We start from the raw sequence: 19115 nt of genomic DNA on the forward strand, positions 1-19115 counted from the left end.
TGTTGACCTTCAGAGAGTGAGGGGACATCCAATCCTCAGTAGTAATCAGACACTCTCTCAGATGATGAATGTCAGTGCAAACTGGGGGTTTGAGATGCCTGTGCAAGAACAGTAGAAACAGAGAGCATCTGGAAATGGACATCCACTCCACGAACCTATCTCAATGTCCCGCTGTTAGCCATGCTAGTCAAAAGGGCTACCATTTCATGAACCATGAAACAGCAGCATGTGTGTTGACTTGCCCATGCCCATTGTCCATAGCGCGGACACTATACATTAGTGCTTGGCCTGTTCTTTGTATTTCAAGAGCAGATTGTGTTGCTACCTTCTATTAATTTCTTGCGCTTTATGTTTCAGGAGACAGTTTGTCTCGGCTGTTTCTGTTGCTGCCTGTGTCAGCACCTTGATGTCCTTCGCCAAGCCCACAGTGAACGCCTACGTACTCAACTGCGTGACTTTCCACATCATCTATGTGCTAGTGTTGGAAATGAGAAAGTAAGATCCTGCACTTTTATCATACCCAGAGTGTGTTTCTCTGCTTGAATTGTGGGTTAGTAGAGATGGGGAACCCTTGACTTTTTTAGTAAATCAGGCGTAGGTAATATGCAGACTAGTTACTGGGAATCTTCCTTCCACCAAGTCCTACTCTTCCTCATTACAGTCCTTACGAGGGTAACTTGAAGGCACACTTGGCAGTCTTCCACAAGTCATGCATCATTTTGACCCATGTGGTAATACTGGTCCCGAAACCTTGGCACAGAATCTAAACTATTCTTCAATGACCTTCAGGTCAGTGTCCATGTAAGACTATCACAGGAATGTCATATTTCCCAACCTTGAAACACTACACTCACAGGAGAACAGTTTTGCCAAACACAAAGAAACGCAAGAGGACTTAACCACCAGGAATGACAATGACTGAGCAATGCCTCTTATCTCCTAAAGGAGGTCTGCTAATTGGCATATGTGGTAAGGAAGCCAGACATAAGAATAAGCATGTCCAAAACAAGAACATGAAAGTTACTCCTACTAAAAACAAGCATTACCATAGCCAATAGTTCTTTCAGACCTGTTGGCTCTGCCAAAAGTTTTTAGCCATGATGCACAATATCCCCGTTGTTCTTTGTAGTTACTGATTGGTGTTAGATTGGTAGCAAAAAAAGAAAAAAAACGTGCAGAAGTATTTTCTTAAAGTGGGTGATGGGAAGTAAAACGAGGAGCAGAAGCAACGGGTGGGGGAGGTGGGGAGGGAAGCAAAACAGAGGCACGGACTGATGGTGAGGGCAACACAGTAGTGTGGGAGAAGCAACACGTGGGTATGGGTGGGGGAAAGCAACATAGAGAGTATAGGTGCAGAGAAAGCAGACAACACAGGGAGAGAGCAAAGTGGAGCACTAGAGAATAAACGGGTAAACGAGAGCACTGAGGAGCAGATGCGTAGAAGCAACATGTGAACTACATGAGGTCGAGCACAACATGGAGGGTGGCGGGGAGAAGAACACAGAGACCAATATGGACTACGGAGGGAGAGAAGTATACTAGGGAGCCATCTGGAAAACTCATGCACTCCCATGGACTGCTTAACTCAAAAGAAAAAAGTAGTGATTGAAAATCAAGCAATGGAAGCATATAAGCCAATCAAGAGATGGTCAAGGGGGTAAGCTCTAGGGGAGGGACAAATACAAGATTGACAAGCTGGGACACAAATAAGAAGCAGGCAAATGAGAGTGACACGAAAGCCAACAAGTTATAATGAATCAACAGGCCCTAATTTCCTCTATGTTCTTTGTAAGGACCCAATATCTCTCTTTTGAGTTGGGTAGACTGTCACTGCTCTGATGCTGGTTCCCCCAGTGGTGCCACCTTCAAAACCAGTACACTGATCGCCCGATAGATCTAGGGCCAAGCTGAGGGTGTATCAGAATTTCTGATGGATACAACTACCTGTGGATTCCTCACCTAATGAATTCTCCCATGGCGCCAGCATTCGACGGAAATCTTCTTCCTAGCTTCTGCACGTCGACGAGGACGTCACATTAGCCCACGCGACGGCGTCTGACGTCATACAGGCAATAAGAGGTCCTCGCCGACGTGCCGACGTCAGTTCCCTTTTTTCCGTGCATTCGAAACGGTTATCTTCGAGGGAGCTACTGTTACTTTCATAGTTACAGTGTATTTTCTGCTGCGTGGATTTTCTCTGCGGTAATTATGTCTCAGAGGAAGTCGGGTTTCAAGCCCTGTCGAGAGTGTGGGGGCAAGATGTCCGTTACTGATCCTCACTCCGACTGTTTATGGTGTTTAAGCTCCGAGAGGCTAAACTATTCATGGCGAAGTCGAAAAGTAAAGAGAAAAAACATCATAAGAAGTCTTCTTCGCCAAGGTCTCATCGGCGTCATCGAGACTCCCGGCGCCGTAGGGATTCACAGCGCCATTCCAGCAAGGAGTCTCGTTCGAGGTCGCCTGCGGCTCGGCGTCGGAAGACTTGGGAGGTCAGTCCCACGGTCACGCCACATCCATCGACGCCGTTACTTTCTCCAGCGTCACCGACTTCGCCTGGACAGGCTTCTGTGATCGAGGTGACGCAGCCTCAGGTGTTTTCTCCGGCGTCACAGACGTCGAGGCTGGCGTCGGGGTCGCCTTCGATCCAGGCACCCCAGTATCCGGCTTTTCCGGCCCCTGGAGCCGATAATACTGCATTTCTGAATGCGATGTATACCATCTTCCAACAGATGGCTCCAGGTGGTGCTCCGGCTGGTCCTTCGGGGCCGTTGGCTTTTTCCTTGGGTGGTCCTGCGCCTCTACGGCCGGCACCCTTTATGCCCTTTCTCCCTTTAGGGAATGTGGGCTCGGCACCGGTGTCAGCGCCGGTGGCCGCTCCGGTGGCTCCAGAGGTTTTGGCCCCGGAGATTTCCATCCCATCGACTTCAGGATTTCGTCCTGTGACCCCGGCGGGTCCATCGGAGACTCCAAGACGTGACTTTCTTCGTCCGGCTCCGACTTCGGCGCCGAAGCTGCCTGTGGCGCCGGACATGGCGTCGGATGGTTCCGGAGATCGGCGCCGATCCTCAACTTCGGCGGAGGCCATGTCGACTCCGCGTATCGAAGAAAGACTGCACTCAAGAAGGCGTGCTCTCCGTCTTTTGGAAGAGCAAGAGTACCAACGAGTCTTGGAGGAAGGAGAGGTTGAGGACTCTGGTGATGGACTTCATGGTCTGGATACAGCCAGTGGGCTGGATACTTCCCCTGAGTGGGACCTATCATCTCCAGGGGAGTATACGGAGGAGGCTGCTACCTTTCACGCTGTGGTAAGAAAGGCAGCTAACTTTCTGGACTTGCCTTTGCCGGTGACAGAAGCGAAGCAGAATTTGCTGACTGAGGTACTACATCCGGCCTCTGCTGCAGCGGAGCCTCTTTTGCCATTCAATGAGGCTTTGCTTGGTCCGGTGTTAGAGGTGTGGAAGAAGCCAGTATCTTCCTCGGCTGTTCATAGGGCTGTGGCCAGGAGATATCGGGCTGCGCCATCTGACCCTGGCTTTCTGTCTAGACACCCTACGCCGGAGAGCTTGGTGGTGCAAGCCTCCTGTTCCTCTAGGTCAGCGCCTGGATCTTTCCCGACGGTACCAGGGGACAGGGACTCTAAAAAGTTGGACGTGCAATCTAAGAAGATATTTTCGTCTTGCAGTATGGCATTGAAGGCCACCAACGTGACTTGCATTCTGGGGAGATACATCCATGCTCTTATGGACGACATATCATCTTCATATATGGAGCTTCCCCAGGGACTTTTGAACATTGTTTCGGATGCCCAGGCTGCCGCAACCCAGATTATCCAGTCTGGGCTGTACACGACCGACTCGGTGGCTAGGGCGATGGGCACGGCTGTGGTGGCAAGGAGACAGGCCTGGCTCCGCAACTCAGGGTTCTCTGCGGACGTGCAGTCAACCCTGTTGGACCTCCTGTTTGATGGGGACAAACTGTTTGGGGCCAAGGCGGATTCGGCCCTGGAGAGGTTCAAAGAAAGCAGGGCCACAGCCAAATCATTAGGACTGCAAGCCCCTTCTTCTACCTCCTCCAGATTTTTCAGGAGGTTTCGTGGATTTGGACGTGGCTCTTCCTCCTCTTCCTTTCGGGGGAAATTCCAGCAGCCCACCTCTTCCCTCCCCTATAGATCATTTGGAGGGAGGGATAGGGCCTGCACCAGGGGAGCCTCTCATCAGCACTCTGCCTCTTCCTCGTCCTCTGGAGGGGTGCAGCAGGGTAAGCAGCCTTAGGCTTCCACCATTTCCCACTCACTCCTCTCCTGTAGGGGGAAGGTTACGGCATTTTCTCCACAAGTGGAAGACTATTACATCGGACACTTGGGTTATCAGCATTGTGGGAAAAGGCTACACCCTTCCCTTTCGGGAGTTTCCACCCCCCATCCCGCCCCGCCCATCTTATTGTTCAGAAGAACACCTCCTGTTGTTAGAACAGGAGGTTCAAGTCCTCCTTTCAAAGGGCGCGGTGGAGTTGGTCATAGAGCAGGAAAGGGGTCGAGGTTGTTACTCAAGGTACTTCCTGATTCCCAAGAAGGATGGTCGGTTGAGACCAATCCTGGATCTGAGGATCTTGAATTGGTTCCTCAAACAGGAAAAGTTCAAGATGCTGACCCTAGCTCAGGTGCTTTTGGCGTTGAACAAGGGAGATTGGATGGTGTCTGTCGACTTGCAGGATGCTTATTTTCATATCCCGATACTCAAGTCGCACAGGAAGTATCTCCGGTTTGTGGTCCTCCCGTTTGGTCTTACTTCAGCACCTCGAGTCTTCACAAAGGTGATGTCGGTGGTTGCGGCAGAGCTCAGAAGGAAGGGGATAGCAGTATTCCCTTACTTGGACGACTGGTTGATCAAAGCCAAGTCCCCGGAGCTTGTGTCGCTTCATCTGCAGTCAACAACCCAGTTGTTGTTCGACCTGGGCTTTTCGGTGAACGTGCCCAAATCTCACCTGGAGCCCTCTCAGCGCCTCCTGTTCATAGGGGCAGTACTGGATACAACATTGAATCGAGCCTTTCCTCCACCTCAGCGGATTCAAGATATTCAGGAGTTGGTTCCAATGTTTCGAAATGGAGCGGTAGTTCCAGTCCTCAAGGTCCTTCGTCTGCTCGGTCTGTTTGCCTCCTGCATACTATTGGTCACGCATGCTCGCTGGCACATGAGGGCTCTTCAGTGGTGCCTCCGAAGGCAGTGGTCTCAACACAAAGGAGATCTCGAAGGTGCTGTCAGGATCTCCAGAGATGCTGCTGTGGACTTGAAGTGGTGGATTGCGGGCAACAATCTTTCACAAGGAAAGCCGTTCGCGCAGTCACCACCAGTGACCACGGTTATAACAGATGCTTCCACTCTAGGGTGGGGAGCTCATCTGGGGGATCTGGAGATCAAAGGGCTTTGGTCTCCAGAGGAACAGATTTTTCATATCAATCTGTTGGAGTTGCGGGCTGTACGTCTGGCTCTCAAGGCCTTCCTCCCTTCCCTTCGTGGTCAGTCGGTACAGGTCCTGACGGACAATGCTACCGCGATGTGGTACATAAACAAACAGGGAGGAGTAGGGTCGTACCTTCTCTGCAGAGAAGCTCTTCGACTATGGTCCTGGGCAAAGGACCATCAGATTTGCTTGGTACCAAATCATCTGGCCGGGGTCTTGAATGTACTTGCGGACAGTCTCAGTCGCCATTTCTCGGCCGACCACGAGTGGCGTCTCCATCCAGATCAAATCCGTTTAATCTTCCAGATGTGGGGGTTTCCTCGGATAGATCTGTTTGCCACTTGGGAGAACACTCACTGTCCGTTTTTCTGCAGCCTCCAGTATCCGGTGCAGGGAGCGTTGGGGGACGCGTTTCAGATAACCTGGTGCGACCAGTTGCTTTACGCGTTTCCCCCCATACCCTTGATTCCTCGAGTATTGAGGAAAATTTGCCAAGACCGGGCTCAAGTCATCTTAATAGCTCCGGATTGGCCAAGGACGGTGTGGTATTCCGACCGTCTCCAACTTTCACTGTGCCCTCCGCTCCGTCTCCCTCTCAGGGCAGACCTCCTCTCGCAGTCGCAGGGGCAGGTTTTACACCCCAACCTCCAGAGTCTGCACCTACATGCCTGGAGATTGAACAGGGCAACCTGAGTTTCTTCTCTCTCCCGCCTGATGTAGTGGATATTATATTAGCGGCCAGGCGACACTCCACTAAATCTATCTACGCTAATAGGTGGTCTAAATTTGTTATGTGGTGGGGAGAGAGACAGATTGATCCCTTACATGCTCATCTGTCAGATGTTTTGTCTTTGGCTTTGTCACTAGCGCAAGAAGGTTGTGCAGTGGCTACTATTAAAGGTTATTTATCTGCCTTGTCAGCCTTCATTTGTCTTCCAGACCAACCTTCGTTATTTAAATCCCCTATTGTTCTTCGATTCTTGAAAGGTCTTCTAAATAAATATCCTCCAAAACCATTCGTTATGCCTCAATGGGATTTGTCCTTGGTCCTGACTTTCCTTATGGGGTCCCCTTTCGAGCCTATGCATTCTTGTCCCTTAAGGTACTTAGTTATTACAACAGTCTTCCTGGTGGCTATAACATCTGCAAGGAGAGTGAGTGAGTTGCAGGCCTTATCGGTAAAACCTCCTTATATAGCTTTTTATGGGGATAAGGTGGTGTTGAGGACCAAGGCTGCTTTCCTCCCGAAGGTTGTTTCACCCTTCCCTTTGGCCCAGACAATTACTTTGTCCATGTTCTATCCTCCGCCTCATCCTTCGAAGGAGGAAGAGGGACTACATCGATTGGACCCAAAGAGGGCGTTGAGTTTCTACATTGATAGAACGAAGGATTTCAGGCTGGAGGACCAGCTGTTCATCGGATACGTGGGCAAGAGGAGAGGAAAGGCACTCCACAAGAGAACACTCTCCAGGTGGGTTGTTCTTTGCATTAAAATTTGTTACACTTTAGAAAAGAAGGATCCTCCTGATGGTATTAGAGCTCATTCCACCAGAGCTAAGTCGGCCACTTCAGCCTTGGCCAAAGGTGTTCCTGTGGTCGACATCTGTAAGGCCGCAACTTGGTCGTCCCTTCACACTTTTGCGAAACATTACTGTTTGGACTCTGAGGTCAGAAGGGACGGCCATTTTGCACGGTCAGTGCTGCAGGATTTCTTGGTTTGACCATCCAGGCTCCCACCACCGGGCACGGTACTGCTTTGGGACTCTATTCATTAGGTGAGGAATCCACAGGTAGTTGTATCCATCAGAAGAACGAGTTACTTACCTTCGGTAACGACTTTTCTGGTGGATACATTAGCTACCTGTGGATTCCTCACAGTCCCACCCGCCTCCCCGTTGCCTTTTTGGTCTTACCAAGTAATCCTTGAGTGTGCTCCTCTTGGTCTTTAAGACTGCAATAGATTTTGTATATATGAATACTTGTGTGTATATATATATATATGTATATATATATATATCTTTGTGTATATACGTAATTAGTATATATTTGTTTTGTTTAAAAAAAAAAAAAAAAGGAGTTATATTAAATCTACAGCCGTTCCATTGCAATGTTGTGTGATTTACAATGTTATGGGATGTTGCCTTGATCTTTCATTGCATTGGGTTATTGTTCTCATGCACGTAAAAAATGTTGGTACTGACGTCGGCATGTCGGCGAGGACCTCTTATTGCCTGTATGACGTCAGACGGCGTCGCGTGGGCTAATGTGACGTCCTCATCGACGTGCAGAAGCTAGGAAGAAGATTTCCGTCGAATGCTGGTGCCATGGGAGAATTCATTAGGTGAGGAATCCACAGGTAGCTAATGTATCCACCAGAAAAGTCGTTACCGAAGGTAAGTAACTCGTTCGTCTGCCCCATTTAGAGTGGACTGTCTGGATTACTTTTTTTTCAGGGCGCCGAACTGAAAAAGTAGGAAAATTACCCCACCAACTTTGAGAAAACTCTCAGGGATTCATGGTCGTGAGTAGGGGAGAGGTAACGGCTTTGCCACCCTGGAAGACAGCAGGCTGCCCACCGTTCTTAAAAAGAAACCTTTGTTTCAAACAATTTTCTATCCAAAATTATCGTGATGACAGATGTGACCAAGCTAATTTATGAAACAGTGTCTAGAATAGGAACCCTGGCAATAGAAGTACATGGTCACACATCCCGAAGGAGGAATGCATTTTGGTACATATGGATGCAAGACACCAGACCAGCCATAAGTTGACAACACCATAAGACGTACACGTTCAGAAATGCATAATGACTCCGACCTGCATGCGCAAAGATTGGACCGTCACTACCCTGACTTGCGGTTTACAAATACTTCACTCATTGAGTGCACATTGTTTTGTTGCAAAAGGATAAGTCCCTGCAACTTCATCCTGAATACTGAATGTAGTGCATATGTTCATGTCCAAAATGAGTTTGATTGTTGTCGTCTCAGTCTTCCTTCCCATTGACAAATAAACCAAATCTTACTGCAGTGTCTGGAGGAAAGAAACCTGCAAATCAGGTCAAGATCTCAGTTTGTGACTCATAAGCAACCTTGACAAAAGCCCTGTGTGTTTACTACAAGACAGGAATGTTGGTATGCCTTCTTGTCTTGCAAGTTTAAAAGAATGACATATTGGTCTTGGGTTAGAACTAGGTTTTTTGTCATCCAAACTAGAATCGTTCCCAGTACCGGCATGTGTAGTTCGAGCCATGACCTCCGTTTAAAAAAAAAACAATTGGGGTGTTTGATCGCTTTTGGTGGTATGGGATGTGAATGTTTCTCAAATTCCGAAAGAAATTGCATCATATATCTCACATCAAAAACATAGATCATGTAAGATAAAGAATACATCTGAGGCAAATAAACAGTATTTGAAAGGCTTACCACCAGCTTCTTGGAAACTTAATGTATTAAACGACTCTGGCAAGAAAGCTTTAGTAGTCTCAGCAGATCCCCTGAGCCTACAACATGCGGGACTGGTGCAAACCTCAGCAGCAGGTGCTCAAACAACAGTTTTGAGTTATGAGTTAGGGCAAGGCAGAGTGTTTCCTATCACCCTGCTGTGCCAAAACTAATTTACAATAGCCACCAGTGCCAGGGGGATCTCTCCTACAAGGGAGAATGTTCAGAATCTTGCTTCAATGTCATGAAAGGAATCTCTTCAGATAACTTATACTACTCTAGCAAAGGTGCAGCAATGCTGTGTTTAGGTTATTTGATAATAAATATAAAAGAGAGACTTATCCCAACACCAAAGACCACTCAGCAAATGGCACCAGTAAGCTCAGTGGGACTAACGTCTTTCTGCTGAAAGCCCTGGTTAGGTAGCCCACAGTACAGCAATGGTATTACAGTTCCTAAAAACACTTCTGAAATAGAACAAGAGGGAGTACTTACTACTGCAGTGAGGGTTTAAAACCTGAGAAACTAAGGGAGGAGGATGGAATAGCTGTTGGCTTCCGGCAAAACACACGATTAGAAAGTTACATTTATGCAAATATAGGACCTTTAAATCCACAGAAGGGTGGGGTGGGTGACCCTGCACAGCACACCCACATTCCCAACACAACCTTGGAGGTATTAACAGACGCAGCAGTCCAAATTCTTGAAACAGTAATATGGAACATTCTCAAGCTCCCATTTTAGGTAAAATAAATTCCAAAGCCATGCCCTGGTACAAGGTGGAAGGGGGGTGGGTCTGAAACTTCTAATCTACAGCATTTATCCCCCTGAATTAATTCCAAGGAATGGGCAATTTTTGTGAATTAGGTGAGGGAGATGGGCCGAAATGTACTATGACCACATACAGCAGAGTCTTTACCACCATAGACCCAGTCTGAAACACGGGTGCTTGGTGAGAACGCAAGAATGGTACACAACCTAGCTCACAGCTATAGGAGTCCCGGACCCTGTGTGTCACACTAACCTCTATAAGGATGCCAGGCCTCCAGGATATCACCCTCATTGAAAGGCCAATTCTAATAAACACAAGACGATTGCTGTTTGTTATGTGTTCTGTGAGTGTGTGCCTCTGCAAACAATGAAATACAAAGAAATGGAAGTTAGCCAGATGTAGGCCAGCATACATCTGCAAGGAAACACACAAACGGGACTCTGTGGTATGGTATAGGTGTTTTTTTCAAAGAAAGGGAGTGGCAAACACCTTAATTGAGTTTAAAAGGCAAATGCAATTGTCAGTTTGTCAGGCATGCTTCACACCTCTTTATAGTGAAAGCAAACCAAAAGAACTGTGAAGAGGAAGAGGGTCAAACTGGGGTGGGTACTTCCTTCGATGATTATTCTTTAAAAGAGATGTGCACTGTAGGAAGTTGGCTCTGTATATACTATCTCAAAGTAAGAGATAGTGTGCACAGAGCCCAAGGTTTCCCCTTAGAGGTAAGATAGTGGCGAAATTTGATCATTCTATTGCTCTATTTTGTGGTAGCGTGGTCGAGCAGTAGGCTTATCAGAGGGTAGTGTTAAGCATTTGTTGTACACACACAGGCAATAAATGAGGAACACACACTCAAAGACTTAACTCCAGGCCGATAGTTTTTATATAGAAAAATATATTTTCTTAATTTATTTTTAGAACCCAAAGTTCAAGATTTGAAGTAAATACATAAAATGCAAGGTACTCCACACAGGTAAGTTAGGAACTTTGAATTAAAGCAATAGCATACATAGTTTTACTTAAAATGGCAATAAGCTATTTTAAAAGTGGACACAGTGCACAAAATCAACAGTTCCTGGGGGAGGTAAGTAATGGTTAGTTTGTCAGGTAAGTAAGACAGTTACAAGTACAAGTTCCTGGGCATAGGCAGACCACCATTGGGGGCTCCGGTCCCAGTCTGCCAGCAGGTAAGTACCAGTGTCCTCGGAGGGCAGACCAGGGGAGGTTTGTAGAGCACTGGGGGGGACACAAGTAGGCACACAAAACACACCCTCAGCAGCACAGGGGCGGCTGGGTGCAGTGTTCAAAGCAGGCGTCGGGTTTGTGATAGAAATCAATGGAGGGACCCGGGGGTCACTCTAGCGGTGCAGGCAGGGCACAGGGGGGCTTCTCGGGCCAGCCACCAACTGGGCTAGCCAGAGGGCCACCTGGGGGTCACTCCTGCACTGAGGTTCGGTTCCTTCTGGTCCTGGGGGCTGTGGGTGCAGTGCTTGGTCCAGGCATCAGGTTCCTTGTTACAGGCAGTCGCGGTCAGGGGGAGCCTCTGGATTATCTTTGCATGCGTCGCTGTAAGGGTCCAGGGGGGTGGTCTCAGGCTACTCACGAGGACACAGTCGCCTGGGAGTCCTCCCTGTGGTGTTGGTTCTCTGGAGCTCGAGCCAGGGGCGTCAGTGCAGAGGGTGGAGTCTCACGCTTCCGGCGGGAAGAGTGAAGTCTTTAGAAGTTGCAAGAAAGTTGCAAAAGTTGTTTCTGTTGTTAAGCCGAGCTGCTGCTCACTGGAGTTTCTTGGTCCTTTGGTTCAGGGCAGTCCTCTGAGGCTTCAGAGGTCGCTGGTCCCTGTCGGATGCGTCGCTGTTGCAGTTTTCTTCGAGTCAGTAGACAGGCCAGTAGGGCTGGGGCCAAAGCAGTTGTCGTCTCCGTCGTCTCTGCAGGGCTTTCAGGTCAGCAGTCCTTCTTCTTGGTTCAGGTTGCAGGAATCTGATTTCCTGGGTTCTGGGGTGCCCCTAAATACTAAATTTAGTATTTAGTATTTTTTAGGTCTGGGGGTCAGTAGCCAATGACTACTCTCCTGGAGGGTGGCTATACCCACTTTGTGCCTCCTCCCTGGGGGGAAAGGGGCCCATCCCTAATCCTATTGGGGGAATCCTCCAAACTCAAGATGGAGGATTTCTAAAGGCAGGGGTCACCTCAGCTCTGGACACCTTAGGGGCTGTCCTGACTGGTGGGTGACTCCTCTTTGTTTTTCTCATTATCTCCTCCAGCCTTGCCGCCAAAAGTGGGGGCAGTGGCCAGAGGGGCGGGCATCTCCACTAGCTGGGATGCCCTGAGGTGCTGTAACAAAAGGCATGAGCCTTTGAGGCTCACCGCCAGGTGTTACAATTCCTGCAGGGGGAGGTAAGAAGCACCTCCACCCAGTGCAGGCTTTGTTTCTGTCCCCAGAGAGCACAAAGGCTCGCACCCCAGGGGGGGCAGAAACTTGTCTCCGTGGCAGGCTGGCACTGACCAGTCAGTCCTGCACTGAAGGATTGGGTAAAATACAGGGTGCATCTTCTAAGATGCATTTTTTAATAAATCCAACACTGGCATCAGTGCAGGTTTATTATTCTGAGAAATTTGATACCAAACGTCCCAGTATTCAGTGTAGCCATTATGGAGCTGTGGAGCTCGTTTTTGACAGACTCCCAGACCATATTCTTAATATGACCACACTGTACTTACAATGTCTAAGATTTGGCTTAGACACTGTAGGGGTATATTGCTCATGCAGCTATGCCCTCACCTGTGGTATAGTACACCCTGCCTTAGGGCTGTAAGGCCTGATAGAGGGGTGACTTACCTATGCCACAGGCAGTATTTTGTGTGCATGGCATCCTGAGGGGGATGCCATGTCAACTTTGCCTTTTTCTCCCCACCAACACACACAGTCTGCAATGGTACTGTGCATGTGTTAGGTGAGGGGTCCCTTAGGGTGGCACAACACATGCTGCAGCCCTTAGAGACCTTCCCTGGTCACAGGGCCCTTGGTACCACTGGTATCTTTTACAAGGGACTTATCTGTGTGCCAGAGGTGTGCCAATTGTGGGAACAAGGGTACATTTTTAGTGAAAGAACACTGGTGCTGGGGCCTGGTTAGCAGGGTCCCAGCACACTTCTCAGTCAAGTCAGCATTAATATCAGGCAAAAAGTGGGGGTAACTGCAACAGGGAGCCATTTTCCTACATGCACTAAAATTGATTTAAAAAGAGTGAAGGCACAATACTCTTACTCAGAGAGCATCTTCAGTTCTCAAGAGGTTCACTTGTCCTCACTCCTAGGTCAGTTAGGCTGCCATCTCACACCAAAAACTCAGGATACATTGTTTACTGTTGTGTTTTCTTTCTGTGAGGAATTTTGCAGATTCAAATATACATTGAGTTTGTTTTGGCTCCACCCAGAGTAGCATTGACTTCTTACTGCATGCTATTGGCTATGGTGTGTCATTCCTCCTTTCAGGAAGTGCTTCCATTGAAATGTTTGAGGGACTATGGTAAATCAGAAAAGTACGCAGAATCATCACATTGTTTATCACATTCAGTTTCTGATGTTCCATGTATTCTTTAGAACAAAATTAGCTAATTTTGGTAGCTTTTTTCCTCCGTTAGTGGCAAAGAAAAGAGGCAGGATTTAGTGTGGTAAATCCCTTTTGCAATGCATGAAAATCACATTTGTGAATGTCAGTGATAACAAGCATCGGCACATTATAGCACTTATTCTTTAGTCTTCTTCTTCTACATGGGACATTTCCAGGTGTGTGAATGTTGTCTTAATGTGTTGTTTAATTAATCTTTTAAAAAACATGGTAAAACGTACAGGAATATGCCTTGCTTTCGCTGAATCAAGAATGAATCGATGCAGTTAGTAAATTGCCATTCCATGTATCGATGGACAATTCATTGTGTCAGAGATGCAGAAACTACAGTTTGTTTTAAACTTTCAATTTCCTTTGAAATGCACAATATTGCACTGCTTTCCCCCCACAATTTATTGGCACTGAATAGAAAAAATATTTCTGCTCTCCATACCACACCATTATAATAGCATTTAGTCATTTGTCATGGTGTCATTCTATTTAGTCTGATCATGCTTCTTTAATTATGTAATTAAAACCTTTATTTGTAATCTTCCTCCAGAAGATCTGGGTTTGTGTTATTAGGTTCAGGGGTGGTGTGTAGCCAATAAAGGGGTATGTAACACTGATAGATCATCACTGATAGTTCATGGAGATTTGCTTTCTTTGGGAGTGAGTGTGAAAACTTTTTCTTAGTGGAATCACTAAACAAGCATTTTCAATGCAACGGGCCTCACATTTGCTCGAGTTAGAGCTATTAGCAGTGTAAATAAAAAAAAACACAGCGCAATTGCGCTATGTAAAATGCAGCGCAATGGCGCTGCGTGGAAAATAAACAGATAAAGTAGTCCGGACCCAGGCTCAAAACATTGAGCCTCGTATGTTTTTAGTAGTTTACCGGTGCTGTGTAGGTGGGCTAAACACCGGAAAAGGCATGACGTATGCATGCCTTTCACAAATGAAAGCAAGCAGATTTTAAAAGGCAAGCCCACGAACCAATGTAAGTGACTGACGTGGCATGGGCGTGGTTTGAAACCCAAAGAGAGATTACTGAATGGACTGAGCGCTTTGCGCTCATCCATAAAAAGAGCCATGCACTCTGATGTCGAAAAAGACATGTACTCAATAAAAAACTCCAGTCATGATCAGCAACTCAATCTGTTCTTCAGTAGTTTTACCTTCTTTTTTCGTTTTTCAGATGCACCATCCCGAAGATACACCGACTGGCCGCCATGTCTGTGTGCTGGTGGCTGCTGGCCATATCGTGTTGGCTTAGTGATCGCTTACTTTGTGGATTTTGGCGATGGATCAATTTTTGCTACCTCCACAGCTTCTGGTAAGTTGGCAGAACTAAGAATCTCTAATGCTCATCATTCCATCGATGTCGCTAAAACTGAAAAATAAAAATCAAAGGAGGTGGAGCATTATCAAACCCTGCATAATAAGGAATCTGGTAACACAGATGGTTTTACCCTAGTTTTTATTCTTAACTTAGTGGACTCTGTGGTGTTTTCCATGTTGGTAAGATATTCAAAAAAACTGAAGCTGACACCCCATTGCAAACACACACAAACTCATAACTTTGTATGTGTTCCTAGACATTTTCAATAGGTTTTCACTCTCAACATATGTACCCAATATATAAAGAAATCTGCAAATAAGTGTTCACATTGTGCACAAATTATTCCCAAATATCCTCATGTTTTCAGGGATGCAGTAAATGGGATTTAACATGTGTAAAATATTTCCCAGCAGGTATAAAAAAGAAAAGAGTTAAGATGCTTGTTACCAACCAATAAACCCGCTGCCTTCTAACTATGAAATAAATTTTGAACGTGCACCACTTAAAGTAAAACAATTAAGTCCAATTAGTCCATATCATTAATAGAAAATCTTCCCTTTATTGTGATTTCCTTGAATATAAAAACAAAGCAGCCAACGTGTTACGTCCTTACCAAAGGACTTCTTCAGGGCTGAAATGTAGTAAAGAAACATAGATAACCTAAATATATATACAGAAATACATAAGAAATCCATACAAAGAATACACATATAAAAAAAGCATACAACTACATACAAAACATCACTAACAGATTAAATTAACATAAAGGCAAGGGACAAATACAACAAAATATATTGAATTACTTATATATATACAAAACATCCATATTAAAGAAGAAAAAGAAGAAGAAAAGGAAAAGAAAAAGGGGGCAAAAGGAAATAAGCAAAACTATCTACAAAGGCAAATCCAGCAGTTAATTATTTAAACCAATATTGTTGGTCCTAAATAATATCACAGAAAAAGAAGGGGAAAAATAGTAACAGTATATGCAAAAACAATACTGAAGAACAAAAAATGTTAATACTTTATACAGTCAAAAATTGCTATATCTTAATTGTACAAAATTAATATAGAACAAGAAAGTCAAACCTTGTAAGTAAGTAGTACTTAATATCTCCTCTCATGTTGGTAGTTTTTAGGTCATGGATGTTAGCAAGAAACTGATGCCAAACAAGTAGTAAATTATGTACAGAAAGGAGTCCAATAAGGAAAGAGGAAAAGCCAAATGAGTACACTAATAGAAGGAAAATAATAAGAGTTAAAAAAAGAACAAGAAATAAAGCACAAAACAGGGAATAGAGAAAAAAGTAGAATAAAAACACCTTCTAGCGCTTGATAATAGATACAGTCACCCTAAAAGAGTGAAATAGTGACCTCATTCTTATGCAAATCTATTAAAGTACTTTTTAGAAATAATACCAAAGAGAATGAAACCTATTCCAACTAAAGAATAGCAAGTCAAAGAGTATAAAACAATAAAAGCGTACAGTAGGAATACCAGAACAACCTTCAAAAAAACCTTGAGAACACGGTTTTGAAAAGTAAAAGTGATTAGATGAATTGAAATAACCGCCCTTATTACAAAAGAGAATATTATATAAAGCGTCCCTGTAGTGCCCCACACTAAACACAACTCGTATATATGAGAGGGAAATCAAAAAACGGACAGGCGAGAAGCTTACCAAGTCAAAAATGCAGTAATGAGGCCAAGTGTGGCCAAAAATGCTGGCGGTCCCGAGTGAGATACGTAAAAGACGAGCATACAGAAGTAGCTCGTATTTGTAATCAGCCGGCGGCTCCAATTGGCAGTGAGAATGTAAAACAAGCGTTGCTAAGGTGACACAAATGCCAGAGCAATGCCGAGTGAAAATCACGGGGAGGGAAACGGGGGGGGCCATCTTAAAATGAACCAGAGCCAGTCAAAAATGAAAGGTGGCCATCTTGGAATGGCTAAATATGAATCAGGATGGATAGTAAATCAGACAATTGCCACCAAAAGAAAGGAAAAAGGATGAAAAGAACAAACAAACGACTAAACAAATTAAATAAAGGTGCATAATGCAAAGATTGATGAAAATATAGAATTAAATGACAGAAATAAATATCATAAAAAGAAAAAAGAGGAGAGAAAAAAGAGAAAAAAGAAAAAGTTAAAATTAAAATGTTGGGGTTACATATAATGAATAATATACCTATTAGAACCTAAACGTTGTCAACATAGTCACACCTAAAGAGGGTAACTATATATGGTATCTAGAGGAAATAGTGAAATTCCTCATCAGAATTATGGCCTATATCAACAGCACTTAAACGGCATACCCATGCTGCCTCCTTACGTCATAGGGTCAGTTCTCTATCACCTCCTCTGCAATTAGGAAATACTTGATCGACCCCATGGAACCAGATTTCGCTGTCCTTAGGATGTTGTTTCATCATATGGAGCACCAGAGGATGTTTTATATCTTTATTTTTAATTGCCCTAACATGTTCCTGTATGCGTAGTTTGAGGGGTCTGATCGTACTGCCTACATAGATTTTACCACAGGCACACCCCAAAATGTATACAACATATTTTGTTTTACAATTAATGAAATGTCTAATTTCATACCGTTTGACAGTATTGTAACTGAAGCTCTGGATCTTGTCAACACCAAAATTGCACATATTACATTCATGGCAAGTAAAGAAACCCTTTGGGCCTGTGGGAAGCCACGTATATACCTTGTTGGTAGTGATGTAACTAGGACAGAGATGATCCCGCAGCGTGCCACCCCTACAAGAAGTCACCTGTGGTTTCCTAGGAATAGAACTACTGAGACCAGGTACTTCTAATAGTAAGTGCCAGTGCCTACGCAGAGTCTTATATGTATCATTACTCCAGTATTGGAACTTTCATAGATTCACATGCTTGAATCATTCCCCGTTGTCGAGATGGGAGTCCCTGTACAATTTTCACAAGTAATGTTAAAACATATTGAAGAGAAAAAGGCCCTAGCCTCTTCAATTTTGTAGTCTATCAGAGTCATTTTGTGAAAAGGACCAAACCTGATCCTCCACCAATCAGGCGACAGCACCCTTCAGAACCTCCTGAGAGAAGCTCTAGCACCTCAGATTTTCTACTGCACGTCGTGCTAGGGAGTCTCCTCAGAGCTCTGCTCTGTCTTCACACCTATATTTAGCTTTTTTCTCTCAGAGAAACTCATTTATTTGCATTTGTCAGCTATTTTTCAACTATGTCTGACAAGGAAAAGAAGAGTCTCTTCAGAGACTGCAAGACTTGTGGGAAGAAAAGACTTCATTCTGAAGACCCTCATCAAGACTGCATTTACTGCCTGTACCCAGATCATTCAGCCAAAGACTGTAAGATTTGCCGTACTTTTTCTTCTAAGACCTTAAAAGATAGAGAAGGCAGATTATGAATATGGCTGCAGAAACTAAAACATAGGAAGGATCCAGTTTCTGGTTCTGAGAGTGAGGAGTCCTCAACATCCAAGAGATCAGCAAAAAGGGCAAGATCACACTCTAGATCTCCCTCACAAATCTCAAGTAAAACCCTCAAAAAGACTGCTTCAGGGTCTTATAAGGGTCGCAGCCCATCTTCTTCCCCAACTAGACTCTCAAGTAAAGAGGGGAAAAGACATTCTTCCAGTTCTGAGAGGCACAGGAAATCTTCATCTGTGCCTTTCAAAAAGCCATCCTCTGTGACTGGAAAAAAGGCCTCGTCGACGGATTCCCCGTCGACGGTACCGTTGATGAGTGCATTGCTGACGATAACAGCTACTTCGGGATTTCCATCGTCGACGGCTCCGCCGGCAACATCGTCGACAAGAACAAGTACACCACCGTTGACGAGAGCTGCAACGACAACATCAGCGTCGACGACCGTATACACCACGTCATCGTCGACAGCGCTGATGTCAGTGTCAGCCCTACAGTCGTCAACGGTAGACTCGTCGGCGAAGCTTTCTGCTATTAAAATAACTGTGCGTCCAGCGTCGACGGCACCGTCCATGACAAAGTCGATTTACACGTCGTCGACGACACCGTCAACGAGGGAAAAACATCAAAAAAGAGGAGAAAAGTTAACTCCAACCCACACATCATCTAGTAAGGTATCCTCCCTGGTGCCAGTACATCTTTTGGAGGGAGATGAAGATTCAGATGAAGATGGGCCTTTTGGAACAGCCCACAGTCCTTCTGAATTGAATGTAAAATACCAGGAAGAGAACGAATATGAGGAAGCTGATGATCCCCAGGCTTATTCGGAGCATCACCAATATCAACAGGGAGCGTATATTCCTTGCGACCTGCTTATTGGCCTTAGAGCGATGTTAGTGGATTACAACAGACGGTTTCCTCCTCAAGGAGAACAGCCTCCTCCATCGCCTATTTCAGGTGTTTCTACTCCACATCAAAGACCAACGTCTTTGCATCTCACAGATGTGGCCATTCCGGACATGACAATTCTCCAAGACACCGACATCTCAGAAG

General features: G+C 45.4%; 1 protein-coding gene across 4 annotated transcripts in view; it reads left to right on the forward strand.

The window, feature by feature from the left end:
• The window catches only part of ACER1 (alkaline ceramidase 1), a 139280-nt gene that overhangs the window by 108774 nt on the left and 11391 nt on the right, over positions 1-19115 (forward strand). For all 4 annotated transcript variants that reach the window (XM_069216637.1, XM_069216638.1, XM_069216640.1 and 1 more), the window contains exons 5-6: positions 358-495; positions 14481-14618. In XM_069216637.1, the coding sequence (XP_069072738.1) occupies positions 358-495; positions 14481-14618 (276 nt within the window). The remainder of the gene's footprint in view (positions 1-357; positions 496-14480; positions 14619-19115) is intronic.

The sequence above is a fragment of the Pleurodeles waltl genome, chromosome 12 (genome assembly GCF_031143425.1).
Source record: "Pleurodeles waltl isolate 20211129_DDA chromosome 12, aPleWal1.hap1.20221129, whole genome shotgun sequence".
Classification (NCBI taxonomy): Eukaryota; Metazoa; Chordata; class Amphibia; order Caudata; family Salamandridae; genus Pleurodeles; species Pleurodeles waltl.